The 27,713-nt window shown below is 42.5% G+C and overlaps 1 protein-coding gene across 4 annotated transcripts in view; it reads right to left on the bottom strand.

The window, feature by feature from the left end:
* The window catches only part of ccny (cyclin Y), a 60,331-nt gene extending 36,488 nt beyond the window's left edge, over positions 1-23,843 (bottom strand). For all 4 annotated transcript variants that reach the window (XM_046292408.1, XM_046292410.1, XM_046292409.1 and 1 more), the window contains exon 1: positions 23,207-23,843. In XM_046292408.1, coding sequence (XP_046148364.1) covers positions 23,207-23,360 — 154 coding nt within the window. In that variant the 5' untranslated portion in view covers positions 23,361-23,843. The remainder of the gene's footprint in view (positions 1-23,206) is intronic.
* Between the last annotated feature and the right edge of the window lie 3,870 nt (positions 23,844-27,713).

Here is a 27,713-nt window from a genome sequence, read left to right as displayed (position 1 = left end):
TATATACAAAACAAGAAATGATGCAAACAACTGTTTGTATCTCATGGAAGAAAAGAAAGAAAAATATGGTTTTAAAGCTGATCTTGTTTATGGATTGATTTAGAAAAACTACAGATATTCATTGAGGAAGACATTTTTCCTCCACATTTCCCTATGAGGAATACAGCATTCAGACTAATGTAACTTCGTTCAAATCTTCAGACCGGCAGTGTGTAGGGTTAATCGGTGAAATAACTCAATAAAAGTACTGTCTGGTTCTCATTTGGCATAATAAAGAGGACTTATATAACCTGCACTTCAGAGATAATGGATACTATTCGGTAAATAAAAAATGGGAGAATTATAATATTTTCAACCAGGAGCGGATAAATTGTGGCTAGAAAGAGAAAACAAAGCCGAATGTCTGTGGGAAATAACATAGTTAAGACAAAGGAAGATAGAGAGAGCGAGAGACGGCTGGATGGAGACCTGGCCAGGAGCACGACTAGAAGGGGGCCACATGAAAAGGCTGCTGGGAGATATTTATGCACAGCTCCAGAACACTGCCACTGCTCCGACTCCTACACCCCCAAAACAATGGCTGCCGAGACGCACTGACAAAGCGTTTGATGCCGCTGACGGCTATTCATCCAATACTGCATTACGGCAGCTCACTTGAGTAAACAGTAACACCATAGAAGAAGAGTGGAGGACTTTACATGTGCCATCAGGGGTGGAATGCAGAGACAGTAACTCGATAAAAAATGCAGAGTATTCCGTTTGTTTAGTCTAGCCCTAAGCACTCACTATCTTGACCTAGACATATCATCCATTACATTTCCCAGTGAGGAGTAGAAAAAGCACTTATCTGAGCGTACAGCTTTACCACGTGAAAATGTACTTACTTTCATACACAAGTACTACATCTAATTGTTGTTGAGCCAAATATCCAAACACTCACATATGGATGTTATATGCATTACAATCAGTGACGCACAGATATGCCATTTTTGGCCGATACCAATATTTTCTTTGCCAAAAAAAGAAACTATACCCGATATTTAACATTTTTGCGGCCTTTTAAGCATTCTGGTAAAATTAAATAGTTAATAGTTAAAACATACACGGACGCAGCAGTCTAAGGCACTGCATCTCAGTGCAAGAGGTGTCACTACGGTCCCTGGTTCGAATCCAGGCTGTATCACATCCGGCCGTGATTGGGTGTCCCATAGGGCGGCACATAAATTGATGGGGTAGGCCGTCATTGTAAAGAAGAATGTGTTCTTAACTGACTTGCCTAGTTAAATAAAGGTTACACACACAAAAGTGATGGCTTTTACCTATGTCCCCATTACCAGTAAACATAATCAAAACCTATTTCTTTCACTTACTTGCTGTGCTGGTTTGTTGTTCATTTGTTCAGTCATTTCATTCTCAACCAGGATTTCTATGGAACGCCATTTGGGTCTTTGCGTGTCAAAAAACATACTATTTCAAACTATTTGACGTGTCAAATAAACTTGTTGACCAATCAGGACCTGAATATGACTGCCCATCACATAATGTTACGTGTTCATATATTTTTTACGTAGTTATTACACATTGATTACACTATCACTCGTATTTCATATGTCACAATGATTCATCGATATGTATGCTATGATGCTGGTAAAGTTGTCTCGCGCACCTACAGTGCTGGTCATAAAAAAAAGCAAGCTAGCTCATGGATGCAAACAATGTACTTAGCTAGCTAACTATATAGCTAGATGTCATCTAAAATTACCCTAATTTATAAGACAGTTCTTATTTGATTAATGGTCGAGACCCATCTATGTGAAGTTAGCCACAATAAGGATTATCCACCACAGTGGACTTTGCGGTTAGCCTTCAAGTAGGGCAACATCTGAAAAATAGTGCACTTGGTAGTGTGTACCGGTGCTCAACCAGTAAGTGAAAGCCAACATCACCCACTACAGAGAAAGGTTGATTGTCACGGTGCTATGAATCCCATTATCTTGGCTTTAATGGATTTCGTCTTTGAGTTGTCTCGCTGAAATTTTGTTACTCTTTCAAATGACTGCTCGACCTGTTGACTGCTCGATTCAGACAGCAGACATTGTGGGCTAGGTTAGGAATGCTGTGTTGCACGTATAGTTCTACATGTTACATGGCGTCATTACATCATGTACCTACGTTATATACGTATGCACATCAGCTTTGACATCGGGTTTTGCACATCGGCGTTAAACTTGACATCGGCCGATACCAATGTTGGCATTTTTACCTAATATCGTCCGATTCCGATATGTTCACCGATATATATCATGCATCCCTAATTACAATGTCTAGTGACTACCAGACAACCTCTGCTTAATAATACACTAAACGTGGGAATGCCTAACATATCACAGCTCCCTTGAATGAGAAGTTTGGATGTTTGCTTTTTTAAATCACCATATGGACCACAGAAAGAGCATCATGGGCCAAGTCATGGTGCCTGTTCCTGTCTTAGCCGAGGAGCAGCATCAACTACCGTCTACCTCGGGGGGGGGGGGGGGACCAAAGCATTTACAGGGGAAACAAGGGGGACCCTCTAACGTGGGATACGTTGAGGGCAGACTTCAAACAGGTCTGTAAATGCCTGAGAGTGGTCGGGGTCGGACTTCCGCTGTTTAAAGGCTCCTTAACCTTTTACAGAATCCTTTGCCCTCTTTGAAAACTTAGACACATCCTGTGTAAAGCTTTCTAATTTGACCCTGCACCTTCATTAGGTCATTTTCTGTTCACATTTCAGACATTTATTTACGACTGGGATGGATGGACATTTTCAGATGACCCAGATGTTTTTCATTGGTAGATTCATTACAGCACGGTTGAAGTGTTTCTGTACTTGTGCTGAACAGTCAGCAGCAGAGATCATAAAATGCACTTGTCAGGCTGAATTTACAGCATTAATATAGCATACAAACAAATCATCTGGGCCATAGGGACTCATGAATCTGCCACAGCATCAGGTACTAGGAATTGAGACCCCAAAGTGCACCCAGGGACATTTCAAGAAGCGATGGTAAAACAAGGAAATCAAATGGAGCCTTATACAGGCAGTGAAAATCTTTCCATGGCAGTTGCAAGATTCAGACCCTATGCTTCAGACAGCATATGTGAGTATTAGGAAGTTCGCCATTCACTAACAGATTGACACGTATAGGATTAAATAATTATATTTACCCTATTAAATTGGTAAATGACACATCCTTGATCCATGACCAGTCACCCCTACGATGGTACGCTAAAATCACATTTTGAAAGACACTTCAGTAAACAGCATTTTACAATTATCACCAGCACCAATGGCATTATAGCAGGGATCATCAACTATATTTGGCCACGGGCTAATTTTTTCTTGAGCGGCTTGGTCAGGGGGCCGAAACATAATTACATATAATATGCAGACAGCAAAATCGACCATAAGAAGCCCAAGCAGATATAATATTTGACTGAAACAATCATTTCAAACCTTGCCTCCATTCGTATACCATCACATCTCTCTCTATTCTGCGTGGGAATACTTTGGAACAAATTTCCAAAATTAAAATCACTTGGAGCTGATTTGCTGGTGTTTTTAATAGTCTTATGTCCTGATTTATAGACTAAGGCAGAGTGGTCCTTTAATTTCAACAGAAGAACTGTGTTTTTTATTTTTATTTCAGAGAAAATGTGAATTCCCACCAGCAACTAAAGAGATCTCATTTTTACAGAAACTAATATGTCGACTGATTTCTTCTGAGAGGTGAATAAGGGATTAACTGATTGTAGCCTCAGCATCAACAGAGATCCCACACTGGCCTTCGACACTGAATGGAGGGCAGCTAGATGAGGTTGTTACAGGCAACTGCATACTCATTACCGCTTCACGAATCAGTCAATTTGTCTTGAAATGGAGTCCTTTCTCTAGGAATAAACGTGCGATGCTATTCCTTGGTGAAATTGCAGGCAATATGAGACCAAAATCATTCTGAGAGAGCAACGTGACACATGATGTTTCTGCTGTGACTACCCATTAAAATATTTCCTCCCCATTCACCATTTCCCAAGAGATACTTCTTAGGTGCTTAATATATTCATGGAACAGTCACTCTGCCTAAGCGTTTTACTTTTGTGGGCGGATGTCTTCTAGCCTACACGGAATACGTTGACAAGGCATGCTATTTCAGGTAACCTTGCTCCAACTGTAAATTACAGCCAAGACAGAAGCATTACAGTAGGATGTGTTCAACTTCTACCAAAAGTTCTGTGCCGTGTCCAAGCCCATTAATTGCATCACTGGATGGACACAAATCATCTCATCTAAGAATAGCAACTGCTCTCTACCTCTCACTTCATCATCATCCCTGCTGCCTTCATCTCACTCCCTCTCCTTACCTGAACCAGACAGGACTCAAATCCAACCTTCCTCGCATCAACAGCCACCCTCCCCCTTCCCCTGAAGAGAGACACACACAGGAGGACACACAGGAGGAAATTACCCTATGACAAGGATAATTGAGCTGACTGCTTACTATGCCGGGCTCACCGAGACGGGCACCGTGCCAGGCGATGGGGGAGGAAGATCCCCCGAGCCAAGCTGAGCCAAACCAGGCCGAGAGATGACAGAAGTAGCCAAGCCAGACTGGCACCTGAGACCGTGACTGTGTCCCAAATGGCACCCTATCCCCTACATAGTGCACCGCTTGTCAAAAGTAGTGCACACAATATGGAATAAGACGCCATTTGGGACACATCCACTCTCAGGAGGAAGGGATGTCCTGGCTGTCGTAGCCTGAGACCCCTAGGGAGAGATGGAGTCTGGGACAGGAAGGACACTACAGCACACTGGTAGAGTCAGACCCATGGCACGATGCAATTCATCATATCAGGGCTGGAGAGAATCAAGAAATACACTGTCAACAAACAAGAGTTCCATCCAATGAAACAGGATTATGTCATCACTAGGTTAAATGAGTTTTTCCCAACGGCAGTCTCAATACTGAGGTTGCCTGACTGGCATCATTAATCAATTCGCAGATATTAATCACTAGAGAGACTCAAGTGTGTCACTGTAACCAGTTTAATAGGGACTGCCTGAGGACACTCATTTACTCATTTACTCATTTACTGATGTCACGGTTAAACAAAATACGTAATAGATGACACCCTTCTAATCTTTCACATTGGTCCCATCCCTTCAAAAGAAGTAGCCTCATTCTCAAGTTTCATGGAGAACATTCTCTACCAGCAGTCTTACAGGGGACTAGTCTGCATACCAGTCTGTTTATCTAACATTCCACACCTTGCCACTCCTGTTATTTTCCAGGGGCCTTTCGGCAATTTCAACGTTCAATATGCAGCTGGATTTTTACGTCGGAGTTGCTCGTTGGTTGTAGGAACTAACATTCATATTTTCCATGATGGGTGGGAAAAAAAGTTCTATTTGCATAACCTTTGTGATTAGAGGATAGCTAGGAGGGTTATCGAATCCGGATCAAATCCTCGGATCTCCTTGAGGCCATCAATAGTAGAATGTTCATATTTGAAGATTGAAGAAAGGCCAGTGTCTTTGGCAAATGACAGGAGTGCCAAGGAGGGGGAAATGTTAGCTGAAAAGATTGGTACACGGGCTAAGAATGAACTGCTTCAACAATACAAGGTCAGTTAGAAATAGCCAATGATTGGCTCTCTCAGTTTGCGCTTAGCGAAAAATCCCCTTCATTTTTCTCTTCCTCATTTCTGCCAGTCCCATGGGTCTCTTTTTCTCATCTGTTCCATGACCAGCGGGGGAATTATTGTTGCACCTCTATGTCACACGGTGCAAAAGGCACCCGTATTCCCTATACAGTGCACTTCTTTTGACCACTGGCCAAAAGTAGTGCACTGTGTCGGGAATGGTGTGCAATTTGGGATACAGCCCAAGCCTGTAGATGAGATCAGGATGAAATGTGTCTTGTTCACACACACACACAGGTCACGACTCATCACTGTACCTCGAGCGCAGAGTCTTTATGCTCCACCACTGACTGCAGCAGAGACATTAAGGTCTAGTCGTAGTTTCAATGTCACGTGGATTTATCACCTCCACGCCCAGTAGCTATATAAATACACTCAAAATGTTGTCTTGAAGATGTGTGCATGTGCATTTGCGGTACACAACAAACAAAAATAATAAACCAAGCCATGCATCACAGTTCTGCTCCCTAAATTCTGTTTTCACCTCCATGTGTCACTAACTCAATTGCGTTCCGACCGCTCCCTCTACACACACGTGCTGTTTGCGGCCTACAGACGTAAATGCCTATTAAAAGGTATCTTCGACGGGATACGCAAACTACATTCCTCGCTACAACAGTTTTATCAGACATTCTAAATGGACTGGTTGACAAATAGGGAAATACGATATGTAAACACAAAAGTATGTGGACACCCCTTCAAATGAATGGATTTGGCTATTTCAGCCACACCCGTTGCTGACCAGTGTAAAAAAAAATATATATATATATATATATATATATATATAAAATAATTAAAAATCGAGCAAACAGCCATGCAATCTCCATAGACAAACATTGGCAGTAGAATGACCTTACTGAAGAGCTCAGAGACTTTCAACGTGGCATTGTCATAGGATGCCACCTTTCCAACAAGTCAGTTCATAAAATGTCTCTCCTTCTAAAGCTGCCCCGCTCAACTGTGAGTGCTGTTGTTGTGAAGTGGAAACATCTAGGAGCAACAATGGCTCAGCCACGAAGTGGTAGGCCGCACAAGCTCACAGAGTGGGGGCCGCCGAGGGCTGAAGCATGTAAAAATCGTCTGTCTTTGGTTGAAACACTCACTACAGAGTTCCAAACTACCACTGGAAGCAACGTCAGCACAATAACTGTTCGTCGGGAGCTTCATTAAATGGTTTTCCATGGCCGAGCAGCCGCACACAAGCGTAAGATCATCATGCACAATGCCAAGCGTCGCCTGGAGTGGTGTAAAGCTCGCCGCAATTGGACTCTGGAGCAGCGGAAATGCGTTCTCTGGAGTGATGAGAGAGAATGCATCCTATGGACTAATCTGGGTTTGGCGGATGCCAGGAGAACACTACCTGCCCCAATGCATAGTGCCAACTGTAAAGTTTGGTGTAGGAGGAATAATGGTCTGTGGCTGTTTTTCATGGTTCGGGTTAGGCCCCTTAGTTCCAGTGAAGGGAAATCTTAACGCTACAGAATACAATGACATTCTAGACAATTCTGTGATTCCAACTTTTTGGGAACAAATCGAACCCACACGTGCTGATGCTCCAGATACTAGTTTAAAGAAGGCCAGTTTTATTGCTTCTTTAATCAGAACAGTTTTCAGCTGTGCTAACATAATTGCAAAAGGGTTTACTAATGATCAATTAGCCTTTTAAAATGATAAACTTGGATAAACTTAGCTAACACAATGTGTCATTGGAACACAGGAGTGATGGTTGCTGATAAGGGGCCTTTGTAATGCCTATGAAAATATTCCATCACCAATCAACTTAGCACTTTCAATCAACATATCAACACTAGCAATGTCCCAAATCACATGATAACATTCCCCTTGTCTTCTGTTAACAGTATATAAATTATACAGTACAACAAACAAACACACACACACATTTAGAGAGAAGCTCATTTAGCTTATGTAATGCGTCACCTGACCTAGGAATGTAATTAGGAGACAGTTGGAGGGCTAAATGGCTGGTCCAAATGAGCACAGTAAACACTGGTCCAAAACAAACAGCACACGTCAAACAACAGCCTCTAACACAGCAGAGGCTACTAGCTACTACTGACTCCTGGCCTGGAGCTGACCTGTCCGCCCCAGCTTCACTGTACATTTTTAGTTTCACTCACACCAATGTAGTCTTCTTTTTCTTCATCATACAGTATCATACAGAAATTTGCATCCTGTAGCACTAATTCCAAAAAGTTTTGGGACACTAAAGTCCATGGAGAAAAAGACAACCTACTCCCAGCTGCCCACTGCACTGAGGCTAAGAAACACTGTCACCACCGACAAATCCACAACAATCGAGACTTTCAATAAGCTTCTCTACGACTGGCCATTCTTTCCACCTGGGAATCACCGCCCGACCAATAGCTCTGCACCCCCCGCAGCAACTGGCCCAAGCCCCGGCCCGCTTCGCCTTCACCCAAATCGAGACAGCTGATGTTCTGATAGAACTGCAAAAACTGGATCTCTACAAAATCAGCTGGGCTAGACAATCTGGACCCTCTCGTCCTAAAATTATCCACCGCCATTGTTGCAACCCCTATTACTAGTCTGTTCAACCTGTTCAACCATCTGAGATTCCTAAAGATTGGAAAGCGGCAACGGTCATCCCCCTCTTCAAAGGGGGAGACACTCCAGACCCAAACTGTTACAGACCTATAACCATCATGCCCTGCCTTTCTAAAGTCTTCAAAAGCCAAGTAAACAAACAGATCACCGACCATTTCGAATCCCACCGTACCTTCTCCGCTATGCAATCCGGTTTCCGAGCTGGTCACGGGTACACCTCAGGTCCGCTCAAGGTCCTAAACGATATCATAACAGCCATCGATAAAAGACAGTACTGTGCAGCCGTCTTCATCAACCTGGCTAAGGCTTTCGACTCTGTCAATCACCGTATTCTTATCGGCAGACTCAACAGCCTTCTCTAATAACTGCCTCGCCTGTTTCACGAACTACTTCTCAGATAGAGTTCAGTGTGTCAAATCGGAGGACCTGTTGTCCGGACCTCTGGCAGTCTCTATGGGGGTGCTACAGGGTTCAATTCTCGGGCCAACTCTTTTCTCTGCATATATCAATGATGTCGCTCTTGCTGCGGGTGATTCTTTGATCCATCTCTACGCAGACGACACCATTCTGTATACATCTGGCCCTTCTTTGGACACTGTGCAAACACACCTCCAAACGAGCTTCAATGCCATACAACACTCCTCCGTGGCCTCCAACTGCTCTTAAATGCTAGTAAAACGAAATGCATGCTCTTCAACTGATTACTGTCCGCACCCGCCCAATTAGCATCACTACTCTGGACGGTTCTGACTTAGAATATGTGGACAACTAGAAATACCTACTGTAGGTGTCTGGCTAGACTCATTAAGCATCTCCAATCCAAAATTAAATCTAGAATTGGCTTCCTATTTTGCAATAAAGACTCCTTCACTCATGCTGCCAAACATACCCTTGTAAAACTGACTATCCTACCGATCCTTGACTTCGGTGATGTAATATACAAAATAGCCTCCAACACTCTACTCAACAAACTGGATGCAGTCTATCACAGTGCCATCTGTTTTGTCACCAAAGCCCTATATACACTATCCACCACAGCGACCTCTATGATCTCTTTGGCTGGTCCTTGCTACATATTCGTCGCCAAGCCCACTGGCTCCAGGTCATCTATAAGTATTTGCTAGGTAAAGCTCCGCCTTATCTCAGCTCACTGGTCACCATAGCAATACCCACCTGTGGCACGCACTCCAGCAGGTATATTTCACTGGTCTTTCCTTGCACTTCTCTGCTGCCAATGACTGGAACGAATTGCAAATAAAAAAAATCACTGAAGTTGGAGACTTATATCTCCCTCACTAACTTTAAGCATCAGCTGTCAGAGCAGCTTACTGATCACTGCAGCTGTACACAGCCAAACTGTAAATAGCCCATCTGTAAATAGCCCATCCAAACCAACTACCTATCTCATCCCCACATTTGTTTTTCGGCTCTTTTGCACAACAGTATTTCTACTTGCACATCCTCATCTATCACACCAGTGTTAATTGCTAAATTGTAATTACTTCGCCACTATGGCCTATTTATTGCCTTACCTCCTTATTTCATTTGCACACATTGTATACAGATTTTTCTACTGTGTTATTGACTGTACGCTTGTTTATTTCATGTGTAACTCTGTGTTGCTGTTTTTGTCACACTGCTTTGCTTCATCTTGGCCAGGTCACAGTTGTAAATGAGAACTTGTTCTCGACTGGCCTACCTGGTTAAATAATGGTGAAATATATATATATTGGTTACATATGTGTAAATACGAGTGAATCTCCAAAAATATGTTGAGGATATTATAAAGTATTGCATTACTACAATTCAGAGCTAAGGTATTGGGGAAAGTCAAAATATATGATCCAGAAATTGGACAGGGTAGAAAGGAGAGGAGGTTGGCAGCTGGAAGTTTAATCCTAGCCGACCTAGTAAGACTGTGGCTGGCTGCTTTATGCTGGAGCTTTCCTGGAGGCTGAGGGTGAGGGAGAACAGCCTGCGGCTTTTCTGAGCCCTCACATGGCAGGGACCCCTGCCCACATAGTGTGATAGTGATCTGGGATACCCACTAGATAAGATACTGTCATCATCTTTAGAATAACATCACTGTAGTACTTTGCTGGCCATTGTTGCTATGATGTTGTTAGGATTAGGTTTGGTAAGCAGTTCTGTTTGTATGCTTCTTATAATGTATAGCATTGGCTGCTGTACTATCTACTGGTCTGCCAATCTGTAGCATGGGCTTGAAGAACTACCATGAGTAAGAATGAAAGTTAGAACCTGTAATATTAATAATAATAATGAATTCAAACTCTTTATTTTATTTAACTAGGCAAGTCAGTTAAGAACAAATTCTTATTTACCTTGTGGTTTAATTGCCTTGTTCAGAGCGACAGAGGTTTACCTTGTCAGCTTAGGGATTCGATCTAGCAACCTTTCGGTTACTGGCCCAACACTAACTACTAAGCTACCTACCGCCCACCCAGCTCTTAACCACTTACCTGATTTTACCAGCATGTCACCTGTGCAACTAGAGGTGACAAAACTCTAGACTGAATACCAGGATGCGTACTGAGAGCATGTGCTGACCAGCTGGCAAGTGTCTTTACTTACATTTTTTACATTCATTTTATTTATTTAACCTTTCTTTAACTAGGGAAGTCAGTTAATAACCATTTCGTATTTACAATGACGGCCTACTAAAAGGTGAAAGGCCTCCTGTGGGACAACAATATATTAAATGTTTTACACATTTTCTGGATGGAAAAACGCTTTCAGTGTTAACTTAAATGACTAACCCCAGATATTTTTTATTTTTTTATTTATTTATTTTACCTTTATTTAACTAGGCAAGTCAGTTGAGAACACATTTTTATCTTCAATGACGGTCTAGGAACAGTGGGTTAACTGCCTGTTCAGGGGCAGAACGACAGATTTGTACCTTGTCAGCTCGGGGGTTTGAACTTGCAACCTTCCGGTTACAAGTCCACCGCTCTAACCACTAGGCTACCCTGCCCCCCCCCCAAACAAAAAAGTGTGTAGAAAAAAGCTAGACAGTCAGGGAGAATTGAGAATTTCAGTTTTGGTATTGTTATTATGTTTGATAAAAATAACACAGCATTATCCATGGCAAAATGCATAGAAGTGCTGTAAATTAATTTCAAACTGAAAAAAAAAATGTTCTCTGCTCCATGGCAGAATATTTGCTTAAAACAGCAACATTTTCGTTAGCTGCATGGCAAAATGTTTAGAATATCAGGAAATTAGATATTTGTGACATTTTAAAGCGATCAGCTCCATGGATCATTTTTTGGAATGCCATAAAATTTGCTTTAAAAAAAATACTACACAGCCAAGACGGGTGCCTCTAAAATGTTCTCTAAAATTCAGCCATAGCGATGGGCCGACCTCTCCCATTGTCAGGCCTCCTCCAACGCTCACCACCTTTAATTCCAGAAAAAACCCTGACCTCCCTCTGCATCTGGATCCTTGACTTCTGATGGGCCGCCTGAGGGTAGGCAATAACACATCCACAAGCTGACAATCAACATGGGGGCCCCTCAAGGGTGTGTGCTTAGTCCCCTCCTGTACTCTGTTCACCCACGACTGTGTGGCCGTGCACGACTCCAACACCATCATGAAGTTTGCTGGCAACACTAATCATGACAACAATGCCTATAGAAAGGAGGTCAGAGACTTGGCAGTGTGGTGCAAAGACAACAACTTCTCCCTCAACGTCAGCAAGACAAAGGAGCTGATCGGGGACTACAAGACATGGAGGGGGAAGCACGCCCACATCCACATCTATGGGGCTGTAATGGAGCGGGTCGAGAGATTCAAGTTCCTCGGTATCTACATCATTAAGAATTAAAGGGATACTTCAGGATTTTGGCAATGAAGACCTTTATCTACTTCCCCAGAGTCAGAGGATTTTGTGGATAGCATTTCTAACGTCTATCTGCATTAGGGTTACAAAGGGCCGGAAACTTTCCGGGAAATGTCCATGGGAAGATAAGCCCGGGAATTTTGGGAATTTTTAATATAAGTTATTTAAAAAAAAGTTTGTTTATAATAGAGTGAACCTTTTCTGTGGGATACACATAAGGCAATTCTAGGTCTAGAGGCATATTTTGTTTAAACTATCCCCAATTCAATGGAATTGCAACCCTCTGCATGCAAATGTGCATTCTACCATCACATGTGCAGTGCACTCTTCGATCACATGTGCAGCTGATTCTCAAGATCTTGCACACTAATGAGATGCTTTTGAGCCCACACTACTATACTGTATGAGCCATGGACTACATGCTTACTGGTAAGTTTTCATTACAATACTGAGAGGGGTGAATATATTTTATACGACATACATTATTTTTTTGTTAACTAGTAAATAGTATCCTACAGCAAAGTGTGTTTAAATCATTTCTAACTTGTTAACAATTTCTGCTAGTTAGTTTTTGCTACCATGTGGGTTTTCGCTTAATTGAGCCTGCTAACTGAGGAGTGTTAATTCACCTGTTTCCATACATGTTTCATTTTAAAACATGCATCTTACAAAGGAGTTTTTTAATCTGACTGTTTAACTATCTACAGTGGCCTAGCCAGTCTCCAGACCTGAACCCAATAGAACATCTTTGGAGGGAGCTGAAAGTCCGTATTGCCCAGCGACAGCCCCGAAACCTGAAGGATCTGGAGAAGGTCTGTATGGAGGAGTGGGCCATAATCCCTGCTGCAGTGTGTGCAAACCTGGTCAAGGACTACAGGAAACGTATGATCTCTGTAATTGCAAACAAAGGTTTCTGTACCAAATATTAAGTTCTGCTTTTGTGATGTATCAAATACTTATGTCATGCAATAAAATGCAAATTAATTACTTAAAAATCATACAATGTGTTTTTCTGGATTTTTGTTTTAGATTCCGTCTCTCACAGTTGAAGTGTACCTAAAATTACAGACCTCTACATGCTTTGTAAGTAGGAAAACCTGCAAAATCGGCAGTGTATCAAATACTTGTTCTCCCCACTGTATCTGCACATGGAATTGTATAACTAATTTATCTCTAATCTTTACTCTAATCACATGTGAAGAATGCAACAAGTTCAAGTTCCATCAGCGCTCACAACAAGAAACATCTGACAAAAGGCCCTCTACTTCTATTCGAGGTGAAAATGATGAATCAGACAACTTATCGATAGCAACAGCTCGTGGTCCTCCTGGAATCAGAAGTTTTTTTTTGACTCAATGGAGGAACGTAGTTAGAGAAATGCTGATGAATGTCTTGCTTAAGCTGTGTATGCAACTGGTTCACCTCTGATGATCACACGCACACAATGTGTATTGGAAGAGATTTCTGAATGTTCATCGCCCAGCATACACCCCTCCAACTAGACATGCTTGATCTACTCATTTGCTGGATACAGAGTTCAACAGAGTTCAAGTGAAGGTCAAGCAAATCATAGAGAAAAGACTAGTGCAATCTTCTCTAATGGGTTTTCGAATGTTCGTGGGCAAGGAATAATTAACTACATCATCTCCACCCCTCAACCAGTATTCTACAAGAGCACAGACACAAGGGACAAGACACACCGGTCTCTACATTGCAGATGAGCTGAAGGCAGTCATCAATGACCTTGGACCACAGAATGCATTTGCACTGGTGACAGACAAGGAGTCCTACCCTCACATCACACCCATTGGCTGTGCTACTCATGCATTGAATCTGCTCCTCAAGGACATGATGGCACTGAAAACAATGGATACACACTGCAAGAGAGCCAAGGAAATTGTTAGGTATGTGAAGGGTCATCAAGTTATAGCAGCAATCTACCTCACCAAGCAAGTGAGAAGAATAAGAGCACCACATTGAAGCTGCCCAGCAACACCCGTTGGGGTGGTGTTGTCATCTTGTTGGACAGTCTCCTGGAGGGGAAGGAGGCTCTCCAAGAAATGGCCATATCACAGTCTGCAAATACGGACAGGCCCATCAGGAGGATCCTCCTGGATTATGTATTTTGGGAGAGAGGGGTGAGCAGCCTTAAACTCCTGAAACCTATAGCAGTAGCCATTGCACAGATTGAGGGAGACAATGCTGTCTGATATTAAGGCTCTGCTTGCAGATGTAAGAAAATAAATCCGTACTGCCCTGACCACTTCACTGTTGCTCCAAGCAGAGGAAACTGCAGTTCTGAAATACATCAAAAAGCGTGAAGACTTCTGCCTGAAGCCCATACACACTGCAGCGTACATGTTGGACCCCAAGTATGGTGGCAAGAGCATCCTGTCTGGTGCAGAGATCAACAAGGTCTATGGTGTCATCACTACCGTGTCTGGGATGGTGATGCAATATGGCAGTCGTCCCAACATTTCTCATCAACCATCTGGTGGAATGGACTTTGTGGATCTGAGGCTCTTTCCCCTGTTGCCTCCATCATCCTCCAAATCCCACCAACATCAGCCGCCTCAGAGCGCAACTGGTCCTTGTTTGGGAACACACACACCAAAGCACGCAACAGGCTGACCAATACAAGGGTTGACAAATGTGTGTCCATCTGGGCAAATTTTAGGCTTTTTCAGCCTGACAACGAGCCATCCTCAACAAGGTTGGAAAGTGACAGTGAAGATGAGGCCTCAGAGTCTGATGTTCAAGAGGTGGACATTGAGGAGTTCCAGGGAGAAGACATGGAAGCATAAGAGGAAGAAAACCAAAGCTGTAGATGCGATGGATCATTTGGGATCATTCAATATTCACTTTTGTTGTTCAGTGAAATCATCCCATGTGAATAGTCAACTCATTTAATTAAAGTTCAATTCATTACTAAATTGTTTTTAAAATGTATATTGGAAGGATTTAATCATTTGCAATTATGTCTACTTATGATAAGGTAAAAGGTTTGTCTCCATATGACATGATAAATATATCAAATGCAAAAACATCTACATTTAAATTGCAAACTACCTGCCCTCCAGGACACCTACACCACCCGATGTCACAGGAAGGCCAAAAACATCATCAAGGACAATAACCACCCGAGCCACTGCCTGTTCACCCCACTATCATCCAGCTAGATAAAGGGCCTCATTGCCAAAATCCCAAAGTATCCCTTTTAACTCCGCATTGTTGGGAAAAAGACCCGTAAGTAAGCATTTCACTGTTAGTCTACACCTGTTGTTTACGAAGCATGTGACTAATTATTTATTTGACATCACTGAATTCATGTGCCCGAAGCCTGCAACTCCAGATACGGAGTTAAAACACTGGGTGGGTAACAGGGTTAGGAGTTGAGGCTGTAGTGTGTCTTTTTTACCCAACATCTGTGTTATGTGAATACCGGTTGGTTTCTCTGATTGTGAGTCACAGGTTGCGTCTCAAAATGCTACCCTATTCCCTATGTAGTGCACTACTTTTGACCAGAGTGCTGTGGGCCCTGGTTGGGGACTAAATAGGGAATAGGATGCCATGTGGGCCGCAGAAAGAGGACTCAGTAACAATGCTGGTGTTAATGACTGGTGACTCATCTCATTAGTCATTTCCTATGCAGCTTCCCAGGGGCCTACTGACTGGACAAACTGTCTGAGACGCCACCCTACTCATCACAATGGTCTCTCAAATCAAATCAAAGTTTATTTGTCACGTGCGCCGAATACAAGAGGTGTAGTAGACCTTACAGTGAAATGCTTACTTACAGGCTCTAACCAATAGTGTGAAAAAAATGTGCGTGTGTGTGTGTATAGGTAAGTAAAGAAATAAAACAACGGTAAAAGGACGTTTAAAAATAAGAGTAGCAAGGCTTTATACAGCCACCTGTTAGTCAGGCTTATTGAGGTAGTATGTACATGTAGGTATGGTTAAAGTGATTATGCATATATGATGAACAGAGAGTAGCAGTAGCGTAAAAAGAGGGGTTGGCGGGTGGAGGGACAAAATGCAGATAGCCCGGTTAGCCAATGTGCGGGAGCACTCTCTCTCACGCGTACCTCTAACACATGGATGATACTATTACTTATAGGTCATTATTCATCATCACTTGTCTGCATTCTCAAACTGTCCTAATAGTTAGCCTAGAATCCAAACGGACTATCGCTCCTTTTCACTAGGGCTTCACAATGAAACAGAGCAAAATTCAGTTTGGATTCCAAGCTACCTGTATACCTGTTCACTGCAATCATCCTACATTCTCCTGGTAAACTGAATCTACTAGAGCCCGACTGATATATCGGTTCACCGATGTTAACAGGCGATATTAGCCTTTTACCTTTATATCGATACCTGCCGATGACTCCACAATAACTGATACTGAATAAATAGGATGAGAAAAGGGAACCTCATGCTGATCTGAACCCTTCTGGCCATTCTCACGATGTGTCATTATTGTCACAATGTATTAAAGCAACATTTAAAGCATAGTTATTAAGCATAGTTATTATTATATTATAGTTATTGGACAGTTGCTCTTTTGGATGGCAATTGATGAGAATTCAGAATGGAAAAAATGACTAGTTTTCATTTCCCTGTAGTAAAACAGTATATCGGGCCCATATATCAGTATAGGTCATTTTTCCCCCCCAAAAAATGTAACTCAAAAAACACATCGGTCGGGCTCTAAAATCTACATCTCATCATTATAGACTAACACGGAACCCAAACCAGCTGTGTGCTTGCGCCATCATGCATAAATGTATTTTGTCCCCCCACACCAAACGCGATCACGACACGCAGGTTAAAATATCAAAACAAACTCTGCACCAGTTACATTAATTTGAGGACAGGTCAAAAAGCATTAAACATTTATGGCAATTTAGCTAGCGAGCTTGCACTCGCTAGCTAATTTGTCCTATTTAGCTAGCTTGCTGTTCAATATAAACATTGAGTTGTTATTTTACCTGAAATGCACAAGGTCCTCTATTCCGACAATTAATCCACATATAAAACGGTCAACTAAATAATTTCTAGTCATCTCTCCTCCATTCTAGGCTTTTTCTTCTTTTGACTTTATATTGCGATTGGCAACTTTCATAAATTAGGTGCATTACCGCCACTGACCTCGTTTGTCTTTCAGTCACCCATGTGGGTATAACTAATGAGGAGATGGCACGTGGGTACCTGCTTCTATAAATCAATGAGGAGATGGGAGAGGCAGGACATGCAGCCCGATCTGCGTCAAAAATAGAACTGACTTCTATTTTAGCCCATGGCAACGCAGACGCTCGTTGGCGCGCACGAGCAGTGTGGGTGCTATAATTGAATAATATAGATTTACATTTATTTTGCAATGCTCGCGTAAGCGATGTGAGCGGTGTAGTCAGCCTCACCCCCAGACATTTGCACCAACACAATACTATGACGGCTAGAAATGTCCTAACTATAGGTTATACATGGATCTTTCCACAGAATACCTGTGCCAGCTAAGAACTCAACTCACAGTTCTCCTCTTGCCCCTATACGGCGTCTGCTCTCACATGATCCCTTTGTTCTGTCCGTCTCGTTCTAGAGGTATAAATTGCATTTGTGGAGGGAGGATGCCTGTCTGGAAGGGAGCTCTGCTTGCTTAAAAACATTTAACAGCTGTAGAGCACACTCGCTGCATTAAACTCACACCAGATTAGGGCTGTAGCCTGGCCAGCTCCACAAACACACACAGGCTGGTGCGGGATAAACACAACAGTGATGCGCGGGCTGACTCACAACCCTCAGCCCCCGCGGTTATAGCCGCAGGGCGGGCGGGTTTAAAGTCAAGACATACTGTGTGGATGAAGCGCGGGTGGCGGGTTGAATAAAGAGAAAACAATAGCCTACCTTAAAGTTGCACGATGGAGAAATCGCTCAGCCATTTCCTGGTTTCTAAAATGTAATAGTTTGCTTCATTTCAGTTTTTGATACAGAATAAGCTACTATAGTGTAGAGAATCATTGTACCGTCTTAACCACTGTGAAATATATTTTCCATAAGCAAAAATATGGTTGATTCAGCTGTTTGAAGCTGGTGTACAAAACCGAAAGTAAAAGAACTCAAATTTAAGAACGGGAAGCATAGAAATAGCAAACATAGAGCAGCTACCGCTTTAGTCTTGCTTTCAAGTAGAATGATAGATGTAGAACTCACATTTCCATGTGAATTTGGTCAGGTCGCCCAAAGTGACATATAGCCACTTTAAAAGAAGTCCATAAACATATAATTATTGTGAAACGTATATATATATGCTACATGTAGGTTTTTATTTCATTATTTTAGGCTATCTGGCATTAGTGCATAAGTCTAAGCTTTGGGGCCTAATTATACACGCACTAAATAGCCTACACACCAACCACCAAATGCTTTTGGGAACGGGCAGAAAAAGTGAACTCCGATCCACTGAGGGAAAATGGACAATGTCAGAGTTTAATTCATGAAGAGAAAAGCTGCAAAAAGGAGAGTTGAAAATAAAGAGGAGGGCCATAAAAGGAATGTTTTAAAAATATTTGGTGAAGTGGTAAAAGAGGATGATTGTGAGGCGACTGTCAAAAGAAGGAGACTTCAAATCAGGGGTGCAACTTTCACAAAAAAATGTGTCCCCCCGTTTTATCCTTGGAATGTGATACAAAATGAGGTAACGGTATGCTTTAGGACCAAGTGGACGGCTCCGAGCGTCGGGTAGGCTGTTTGGAGTGTTTATCCGAATGGATAAAATAAAATATACACTGCTCAAAAAAAATAAAGGGAACACTTAAACAACACAATGCAACTCCAAGTCAATCACACTTCTGTGAAATCAAACTGTCCATTTAGGAAGCAACACTGATTGACAATAAATGTCACATGCTGTTGTGCAAATGGAATAGACAACAGGTGGAAATTATAGGCAATTAGCAAGACACCCCCAATAAAGGAGTGGTTCTGCAGGTGGTGACCACAGGCCACTTCTCAGTTCCTATGCTTCCTGGCTGATATTTTGGTCACTTTTGAATGCTGGCGGTGCTTTCACTCTAGTGGTAGCATGAGACGGAGTCTACAACCCACACAAGTGGCTCAGGTAGTGCAGCTCATCCAGGATGGCACATCAATGCTGTGGCAAGAAGGTTTGCTGTGTCTGTCAGCGTAGTGTCCAGAGCATGGATTAAAGCAGGTTCACACTGAGCACATGTGACAGATGTGACAGTCAGGAGTTGCTGTGGAGAACATTCTGCTGCCTGCAACATCCTCCAGGATGACCGGTTTGGCGGTGGATCAGTCATGGTGTGGCATTTATTTGGGGGGCCGCACAGCCCTCCATGTGCTCGCCAGAGGTAGCCTGACTGCCATTAGGTACCGAGATGAGATCCTCAGACCCCTTGTGAGACCATATGCTGGTGCGGTTGGCCCTGGGTTCCTCCTAATGCTAGACAATGCTAGACCTCATGTGGCTGGGGTGTGTCAGCAGTTCCTGCAAGAGTAAGGCATTGATGCTATGGACTGGCCCGCCTGTTCCCCAGACCTGAATCCAATTGAGCACATCTGGGACATCATGTCTCGCTCCATCAACCAGTGCCACGTTGCACCACAGACTGTCCAGGAGTTGGCGGATGCTTTAGTCCAGGTCTGGGAGGAGATCCCTCAGGAGACCATCCGCCACCTCATCAGGAGCATGCCCAGGCGTTGTAGGGAGGTCATACAGGCACGTGGAGGCCACACACACTACTGAGCCTCATTTTGACTTGTTTTAAGGACATTGCATCAAAGTTGGATCAGCCTGTAGTGTAGTTTTCCACTTTAAATTTTGAGTGTGACTCCAAATCCAGACCTCCATGGGTTGATAAATTTGATTTCCATTGATAATTTGTGTGTGATTTTGTTGTCAGCACATTCAACTATGTAAAGAAAAAATTATTAAATAAGAATATTTCATTCATTCAGATCTAGGATGAGTTATTTTAGTGTTCCCTTTATTTTTTTGAGCAGTGTATATAGTACCAGTCAAAAGTTTGGACACACTTACTCAAAGGGTTTTTCTTTATTTTAGAAAACAATTTTCTACATTGTAGAATAATAGTGAAGACACCAAAACTATGAAATAACACATATGGAATTAATGTAATAACCAAAAAAATAGTGTTAAACAACTCATTTTATATTTGAGTCTTCATAGTAGCCAACCTTTGCCTTGACAGCTTTGCACACACTTGGCATTCTTTCAACCAGCTTCATGAGGTAATCACCTGGAATGCATTTCAATTAAGAGATGTGCCTTGTTAAAAGTTCATTTGTGGAATTTCATTCCTTCTTAATGCATTTGAGCCAATCAGTTGTGTTGTGACAAGGTAAGGCTGGTATACAGAAGATAGCCCTATTTGGTTAAAGACCAAGTCCATATTATGACAAGAACAGCTCAAATAAACAAAGAGAAATGACAGTCCATCATTACTTTAAGACATGAAGGTCAGTCAATCCAGAAAATTTCAAGAACTTTGAAAGTTTCTTCAAGTGCAGTAACAAAAACCATCAAACGCTATGATGAAACTGGCTCTCATGAGGACCGCCATAGGAAAGGAAGACCAAGAGTTACCTCTGCTGTAGATGAGAAGTTCATTAGATTTAACTGCACCTCAGATTGCAGCCCAAATAAATGCTTCACAGAGTTCAAGTAACAGACAAATCTCAACATCAAGTTCAGAGGAGAGTGTGTGAATAAGGTCTTCATGGTTGAATTGCTGCAAAGAAACCACTACTAAAGGACACCAATGAGAAGAATAGACTTGTTTGGGCCAAGAAACATGATCAGTGGAAATCTGTCTTTTGCTCTGATGAATCCAAATTTCAGATTTTTGGTTCCAACCACCGTGCCTTTGTGAGACACAGAATAGGTGAACGGAGGATCTCCGCATGTGTGGGTCCCACCGTGAAGGATGGAGGAGGAGGTGTGATGGTGTGGCGGTGCTTTGCTGGTGACACTGTCAGTGATTTATTTAGAATTCAAGGCTCACTTAACCAGCATAGCTACCACAGCATCCTGCAGCGATACGCCATCAGATCTGGTTTGCGCTTAGTGGGACTATCATTTGTTTTTCAACAGAACAATGACTCAAAACACACCTCTAGGCTGTGCAAGGGCTATTTGACCAAGGAGAGTGATGGAGAGCTGCATCAGATGACCTGGCCTCCACAATCACCCGACCTCAACCTAATTGAGATGGTTTCGGATGAGTTGGACCGCAGAGTGAAGGAAAAGCAGCAAACAAGTGCTCAGCATATGTGGGAACTCCTTCAAGATTGTTGGAAAAGCATTCCTCATGAAGCTGGTTGAGAGAATGCCAAGAGTGTGCAAAACTGTCATCAAGGCAAAGGGTGGCTACTTTGAAGAATCTCAAATATATTTTGAGTTTGTTTCACACTTCTTTGGTTTACTACATGATTACATTAGTTTTGATGCCTTCACTATTATTCTACAATGTGGAAAATAGTGAAAATAAAGAAAAACCCTTGAATGAGTAGGTGTGTTCAAACTTTTGACTGCTACTGTATATATATATATATATATATGTCCCCCCACTTCTTAAATTAAACTGAAATCTGGACACTGACTGTAGGTCTATAACCTCTCACATAACCTTAATATTAACTTCTGCAAAATGGAGCATTTCTTGCAGTAAAATTATACACCAAATGTAAAGCAACATTTCTACTCAGGAACAGGAGTAAAGAAATATGATGCATTTCTTTTACCAGAGAGAAATGAGAATAATCGACATCCGCGCCGCATGGGGAGCGGTTGTTGTTGGGGGTTAACTGCCTTGCTCAAGAACAGAGCAGCATGTTTTTACACCTTGCCGGCTCAGGGATTCAAACCAGCAACGTTTTGGTTACTGTCCTAATGCTCTTAACTGCTAGGCTTCCTGCCACAGATACCATCTGTAGAGGTGTTATCATTATCAACTTCATAAAAGCTCATAGTAGGCTATTTCACCTACATAATATATGCATCCAAGCCAAACTGAATTCTATCGATCTATGATATTATTCTGGTGAGCAAGGGTTTATTTAGTCTTCTAGGGCAACATTTCATGACAGAAGAGAAGCTGAATGTACTTAATTACAGGCAAGTTGACTAACAAATCACCTACCAAAATGTTGGAAATTATCAGCAGAAACATATCTAAATCAGGCAACAAAAAATCTTGCACCCCCTGTCAAAAAAATTGTTCTGCAATATCTGACTGTAGCCCACAGCGCATTTTCTATATGAGCAGGTCGGGTGCAGGCCTCAGATTTTCACATACGGTTGAAAGGTTGCGGATTGGTTATTAGAAATTTCAGGCTGGTGCAGGTGAACAAACAGCTGAACCGCACACCACTAACACACACAAACACAGATAGTGGACTCCATAAGCTCTCTGGTCCTCCCATAACACACCCATTGCATGGAAGGGCCCTATGGAGGGGCCCAGAGTAGAGGACTCGACTCTCCCCAGTTCCGACCAACACACACACACAAACCCAGGAAGGCAGTCCAGCCCAGCCCCGGTCCCACAGGCACTGACAGACGTCACAGGATGCATTCTGAATGGCACCCTATTTCCTATATAGTGCACTATTGGGCCTTGGGAATAGGGTGCCATTTGGGGGTGGGGGATTCTCATAATGGATAACTGAATGAGCAAGTTAGGGTATTTTTTTATTTAGGAGCCAAGCATGATGGATTATTTTCTGGGTATGAGGGAAATGACTGCATTGCAAGAACAGTTTTTGTTTAAGTCGTTTTTTCTATGTTTCATGTGCATTGCCCCATCTAAATTGTGTTTTCCATAATCATGACATTAACCATCAATTCCCATTAGCATAACATGTTATAGGCCCCAACCAAATATAGGCTATTAACAACAACAAAAAATCACATTCAAAAACACTTAAACCTCGCATGAGTGTGGGAAGAACACATGACTTATGTCCTACCGTCCATATTCTCTCTGTCGCTGATGTGTTGTAGGTTGCAGCCCGTATCCTCTCTACTCAGCTCCGCTTCAGGGCGGTAGGGTTCTAGCCTCGAATGGGCATTTCTCCGGATCTTGGGGCTCGACGATACGCAGCAGGAGGTGGTGTTCCCCATCGTTAGGTCCCTGTAGTAGGCTAAAAAGGCGAAAGTATATTTTCCGTCAGCGTCTTCCTAGGTCTCGAAACGGATGGATGAGAGAGATATAGGGCGTAAACGCGGATTCTTTGTCAGCGCGCGGGTAGATCGAACGAATATTTCTGCAGCTCTATTACACACCCGTGTCCGGTCCTGACTTGAGGCAGCTGTAACATAGAGCCATTTAAAACTAGAAGGAGCAAATACATCAGAATGCTAGGCTACTCCCCCTGAGCCAAATCCCCCCGCGGACCCAGAAATCTGCTCTGCCCACGCAATCTCCAGGTTTACCGTCGGCTGTTGCCTTACAATTTGAACCAAATCTGCAATGTCGTTTTAATCATTTTAGAACTATTCGAATAAAACTCTGATCTCGCTCAAGATACAGCGCTGCATTGTAACCGACGCATTCCGTTTGTCAGTGGAGCAAGCAACACTTACAGCAAGCAACACTGTAGCCGTTTGATGGAAAAGGTTCCGGTTCAAGTGGGTGGTTACAAACTAGCTCGCTCAAATACATGAGAAAGGACCATACCATACTGTAGCCTAGGTTTACTTTCCCCTCTCTTCAAGTAGTGAATTGTGTGCCATTCAAAACAGTCTACAGTGTTAAAAATGATATTTGAATCTCCCATCAATTGATTGAAGACCAGCCATCCGTTAATCTATTGTAGGGCTATCGAATGTGGTTGAAAATGGCCTGTTGCCATTAATTAACAGTAAATGCCTCCGTGAGATTATCTGGGATTAGTGAATGTTAATGTAAACAGTAAAGGAATCCTGATGTATAAATCCATTATAATGAATGGCACACTTTCATCTGGCAGAGGTTCAATGTCTTGACATGCCTCTATAGACTGAACTGTGTTCACGACAATGTATAGAAATGGGACATATGTGAAATACGAGCTATAATGCACTGTAGTAGTTGCATTGGTATCAGCAGATCTATATATAATGTCTGCTGTGGTGCTTTAGTGCGTCCTACTGGTGCAGACATCTCATTACAAGCCAGAAACAAAATACAAATGTTGAAAAAGACTAAATCAAGAGACTTGTTGTGTGATGCTGTTGAACTGAGTGGGGAGCACTGCAGGTCTACTGCAAGCGGTTTTACATTCACAGCCACTAGCCTCAGTAAACACAAAACCAACTGATGCACATTTTGAAGTCTGCAAGGTTTGAAAATCTGGGCTCCCGAGTGGTGCAGCGGTCTAAGGCACTGCGTCTCAGTGCTCAAGGTGTCACTATTGACCCTGGTTCAATTCCAGGCTGTATCACAACCTGGCCATGACTGGGAGTCCCATAGGGCGGTGCACAATTGGCCCAGCATCATCTGGGTTTGGCCGGGGTAGGCCGTCATTGTAAAAAATAATTTGTTCTTTATTGACTTGCCTAGTTAAATAAAGAAAAATTGAAAGTGCGAAGTGACAGAGGATCTGTGAGAGAGACTTTGCTTACTCTGGGAGAAGTTTTAGGGGTAAAGGGTTGTAGCTCTTTATTGCATACCCTTACTTATAGGTCAGTGGTTATAGGCTAAAGAATTGCACTGAGGATTAAGATGACGTTTGAATGGTCAAGTAGCACTTGTAAATGTATCCACATGGTGGAGAAAGGATCTCATATCAAAATCATGTGATAACACAGTTTTGTCATTCAGCAGACACTCTAATCCAGAGTGATTTACAGGAGCAATTAAGGTTAAGTGCCTTGCTCAAGGGCACACCAACAGAGTTTTCAGCTAGAACGCTCAGGAATTCAAACCTGCAAACTTCCAGTTACTGATCCAACGCTCTTAATCACTAGGCTACCTGCCGCCCACTGTCCACTAGGGAGAGCAAGCGTCTTACATGGAAAATTACTAAATTACTATTTTGAGCCTCAAAATAGTAGCCTATACTGCTTTTCTGCAATTCAACCACAGACACATTATTTGTGTGTCAAACTGTTCAGCCTCAGATATTGGACACATTACTTTCAGAAATCCTCTCCTCATGTTCTACTGCACTGTCTTTTCTCTCTGAATGGTAGTGAGTTCAGCTTGTTGTTTCATAATCAGGGGTTAAATAGGGACATAGCCACAGGAACTAGGGGTGCTGAGGGCGCTGCAGCACCCCCTGAAAAATCAGAATTTAAAAAACTATCCTAAAAAAAATGTTTTTCTCACAAAAGTAGTGCCCTGGGGCTTTACTCGTCCTGTATCAGCGGACCGATATAGAAAGGAAAGGGAAAGGGAGATACCTAGTCAGTTGTCCAACTGAATGTATTCAACTGAAATGTCTCTTCCACATGTAACCTAACCCCTCTGAATCAGAGAGGTGCGGGGAGCTGCCTTAATCCACATCCACGTCTTTGGCACCCAGGGAACAGTGGGTTAACTGCCTTGTTCAGGGGCAGAACGATCAAGGCTTATATATATTTAAAAAATGGTCGCCAATGGGTTCAGGGACCAATAACAATGGGAATACAACACAAAACATAATGTGATTGTTAGAAATCTAACCAATAGGAGGCGATTTTGAAACTTATAAAAACCTCCTTAAACCTTCAAATCCGTAAACCCTCAAGACGGTGGAGTTGAATTTCCTTTTCACACTCACAATCAGAGGTAAAATGAATGATACAAGGTATCGTCGCCCAAATATGATAAACATGTAACAGCCATACAAAAAAATACAAAAAACAAATGTAACAACTTCGCTTTCACCCAGTGGCACAAATATCATTTTGCCATTAAATAAACATTTTCTAGGTGCACTGGTGCCTAGAGATTATCTCAAATTCCCGAGAACCTTCAACAACGTTTGTGATAAGTGCGTCGAGGCATGGATGCTTGTACAGTAAGCTAAATTGTTATCAACAGGAGCAAAAGGTGAGAGAAAAAAAGACTCCCTGCATCAATACCGTGGCAGCCTTGAGGACTGTACAATCATAGTGTCTTATTCAAAGTACAGCACAGCATGTTCTGTAAAGAAAACCAAGCCAAGACTGACAATCAACAGAACAAGGTGATAAATCTCCCACCCAAGTCAGAGTGGTACACATACAGTACACAGCTTGGCCCTTGGATAAGCGATTAAGTTGGCAAATGTTAAATAACCCGATTGATAGTGATGTGTCTGTGCCAGGCATTATAACAAGTAGTCCATGTTAGTTATCCAATAGCCTCATATGATGCTGAGATTAAATTGTAGCTAATTACTTTAACATATTTGAAAACTCTTACTTTTCAGGTACACAGTGCCTTCAGAATGGATTCAGACCCCTTGACTTTTTCCACATTTTATTACGTTACAGCCTTATCCTAAAATTGATTGTGAAAAATGTTTCTCTCATCAATCTACACACAATACCCCATAATGAGAACACAAAAACTGTTCAAAAAAAAATACATAAATAAACTGAAATATCACATTTTCACAAGTATTCAGACCCCTTAATCAGTAGTTTGTTGAAGCACCTTTGGCAGTGACTACAGTCTCGAGTATTCTTGGGTTTGACGCTACAAGCTTGGCACACCTGTATTTGGGGAGTTTCTCCCATTCTTCTCTGCAGATCCTCTCAAGCTCTGTCAGGTTGGATGGGGCACGTTAATGCACAGCTATTTTCAGGTCTCTCCAGAGATGTTCCACCGGGCTCTGGCTGGGCCACTCAAGGACATTCAGACTTATCCCAAAGCCCCCCCCCCCCCCTGCGATGTCTTGGCTGTGTGCTTAGGGTCGTTGTCCTGTTGATAGGTGAACCTTCGCCGCAGTCTGAGGTCCTGAGCAGGTTTTCATCAAGGATCGCTCTGTACTATGCTCCGTTCATCTTTGCCTCGATCCTGACTAGCAGTACCTGCCGCTGAAAAACATCCACACAGCATGATGCTGCCACCACCATGCTTCACCATAGGGATGGTGCCAGGTTTCCTCCAGACATGACGCTTGGCATGTCTTGGTACCCTTTCCCAGATCTGTGCCTCGACACAATCCCGTCTTGGAGCTCTACGGACAATTCCTTCGACCTCATGGCTTGGTTTTTGCTGTGATATGCACTGTCAACTGTGGGACCTTTTATAGACAGTTGTGTGCCATTCCAAATCATGTCCAATCAATTGAATTTACCACAGGTGGACTCCAATCAAGTTGTAGAAACATCTCAAGGATGATCAATGGAAACAGGATGCACCTGAGCTCAACTTCGAGTCTCATAGCAAAGGGTCTGAATACTTATGCAAATAAGGTGTTTCTGTTTTTTTATTTTTTTATTAAAATTTCTAAAAACCCGTTTTCGCTTTGTCATTATGGGGTCTTGTGTGTAGAATGCCGAGGACATTTTATTTAAACCATT

The sequence above is a fragment of the Oncorhynchus gorbuscha genome, linkage group LG12, assembly GCF_021184085.1.
Source record: "Oncorhynchus gorbuscha isolate QuinsamMale2020 ecotype Even-year linkage group LG12, OgorEven_v1.0, whole genome shotgun sequence".
Lineage (NCBI taxonomy): Eukaryota > Metazoa > Chordata > Actinopteri > Salmoniformes > Salmonidae > Oncorhynchus > Oncorhynchus gorbuscha.
The sequence above is the reverse complement of the archived record's forward strand: the minus strand, read 5'-3'. Positions and strand labels throughout refer to the sequence as shown.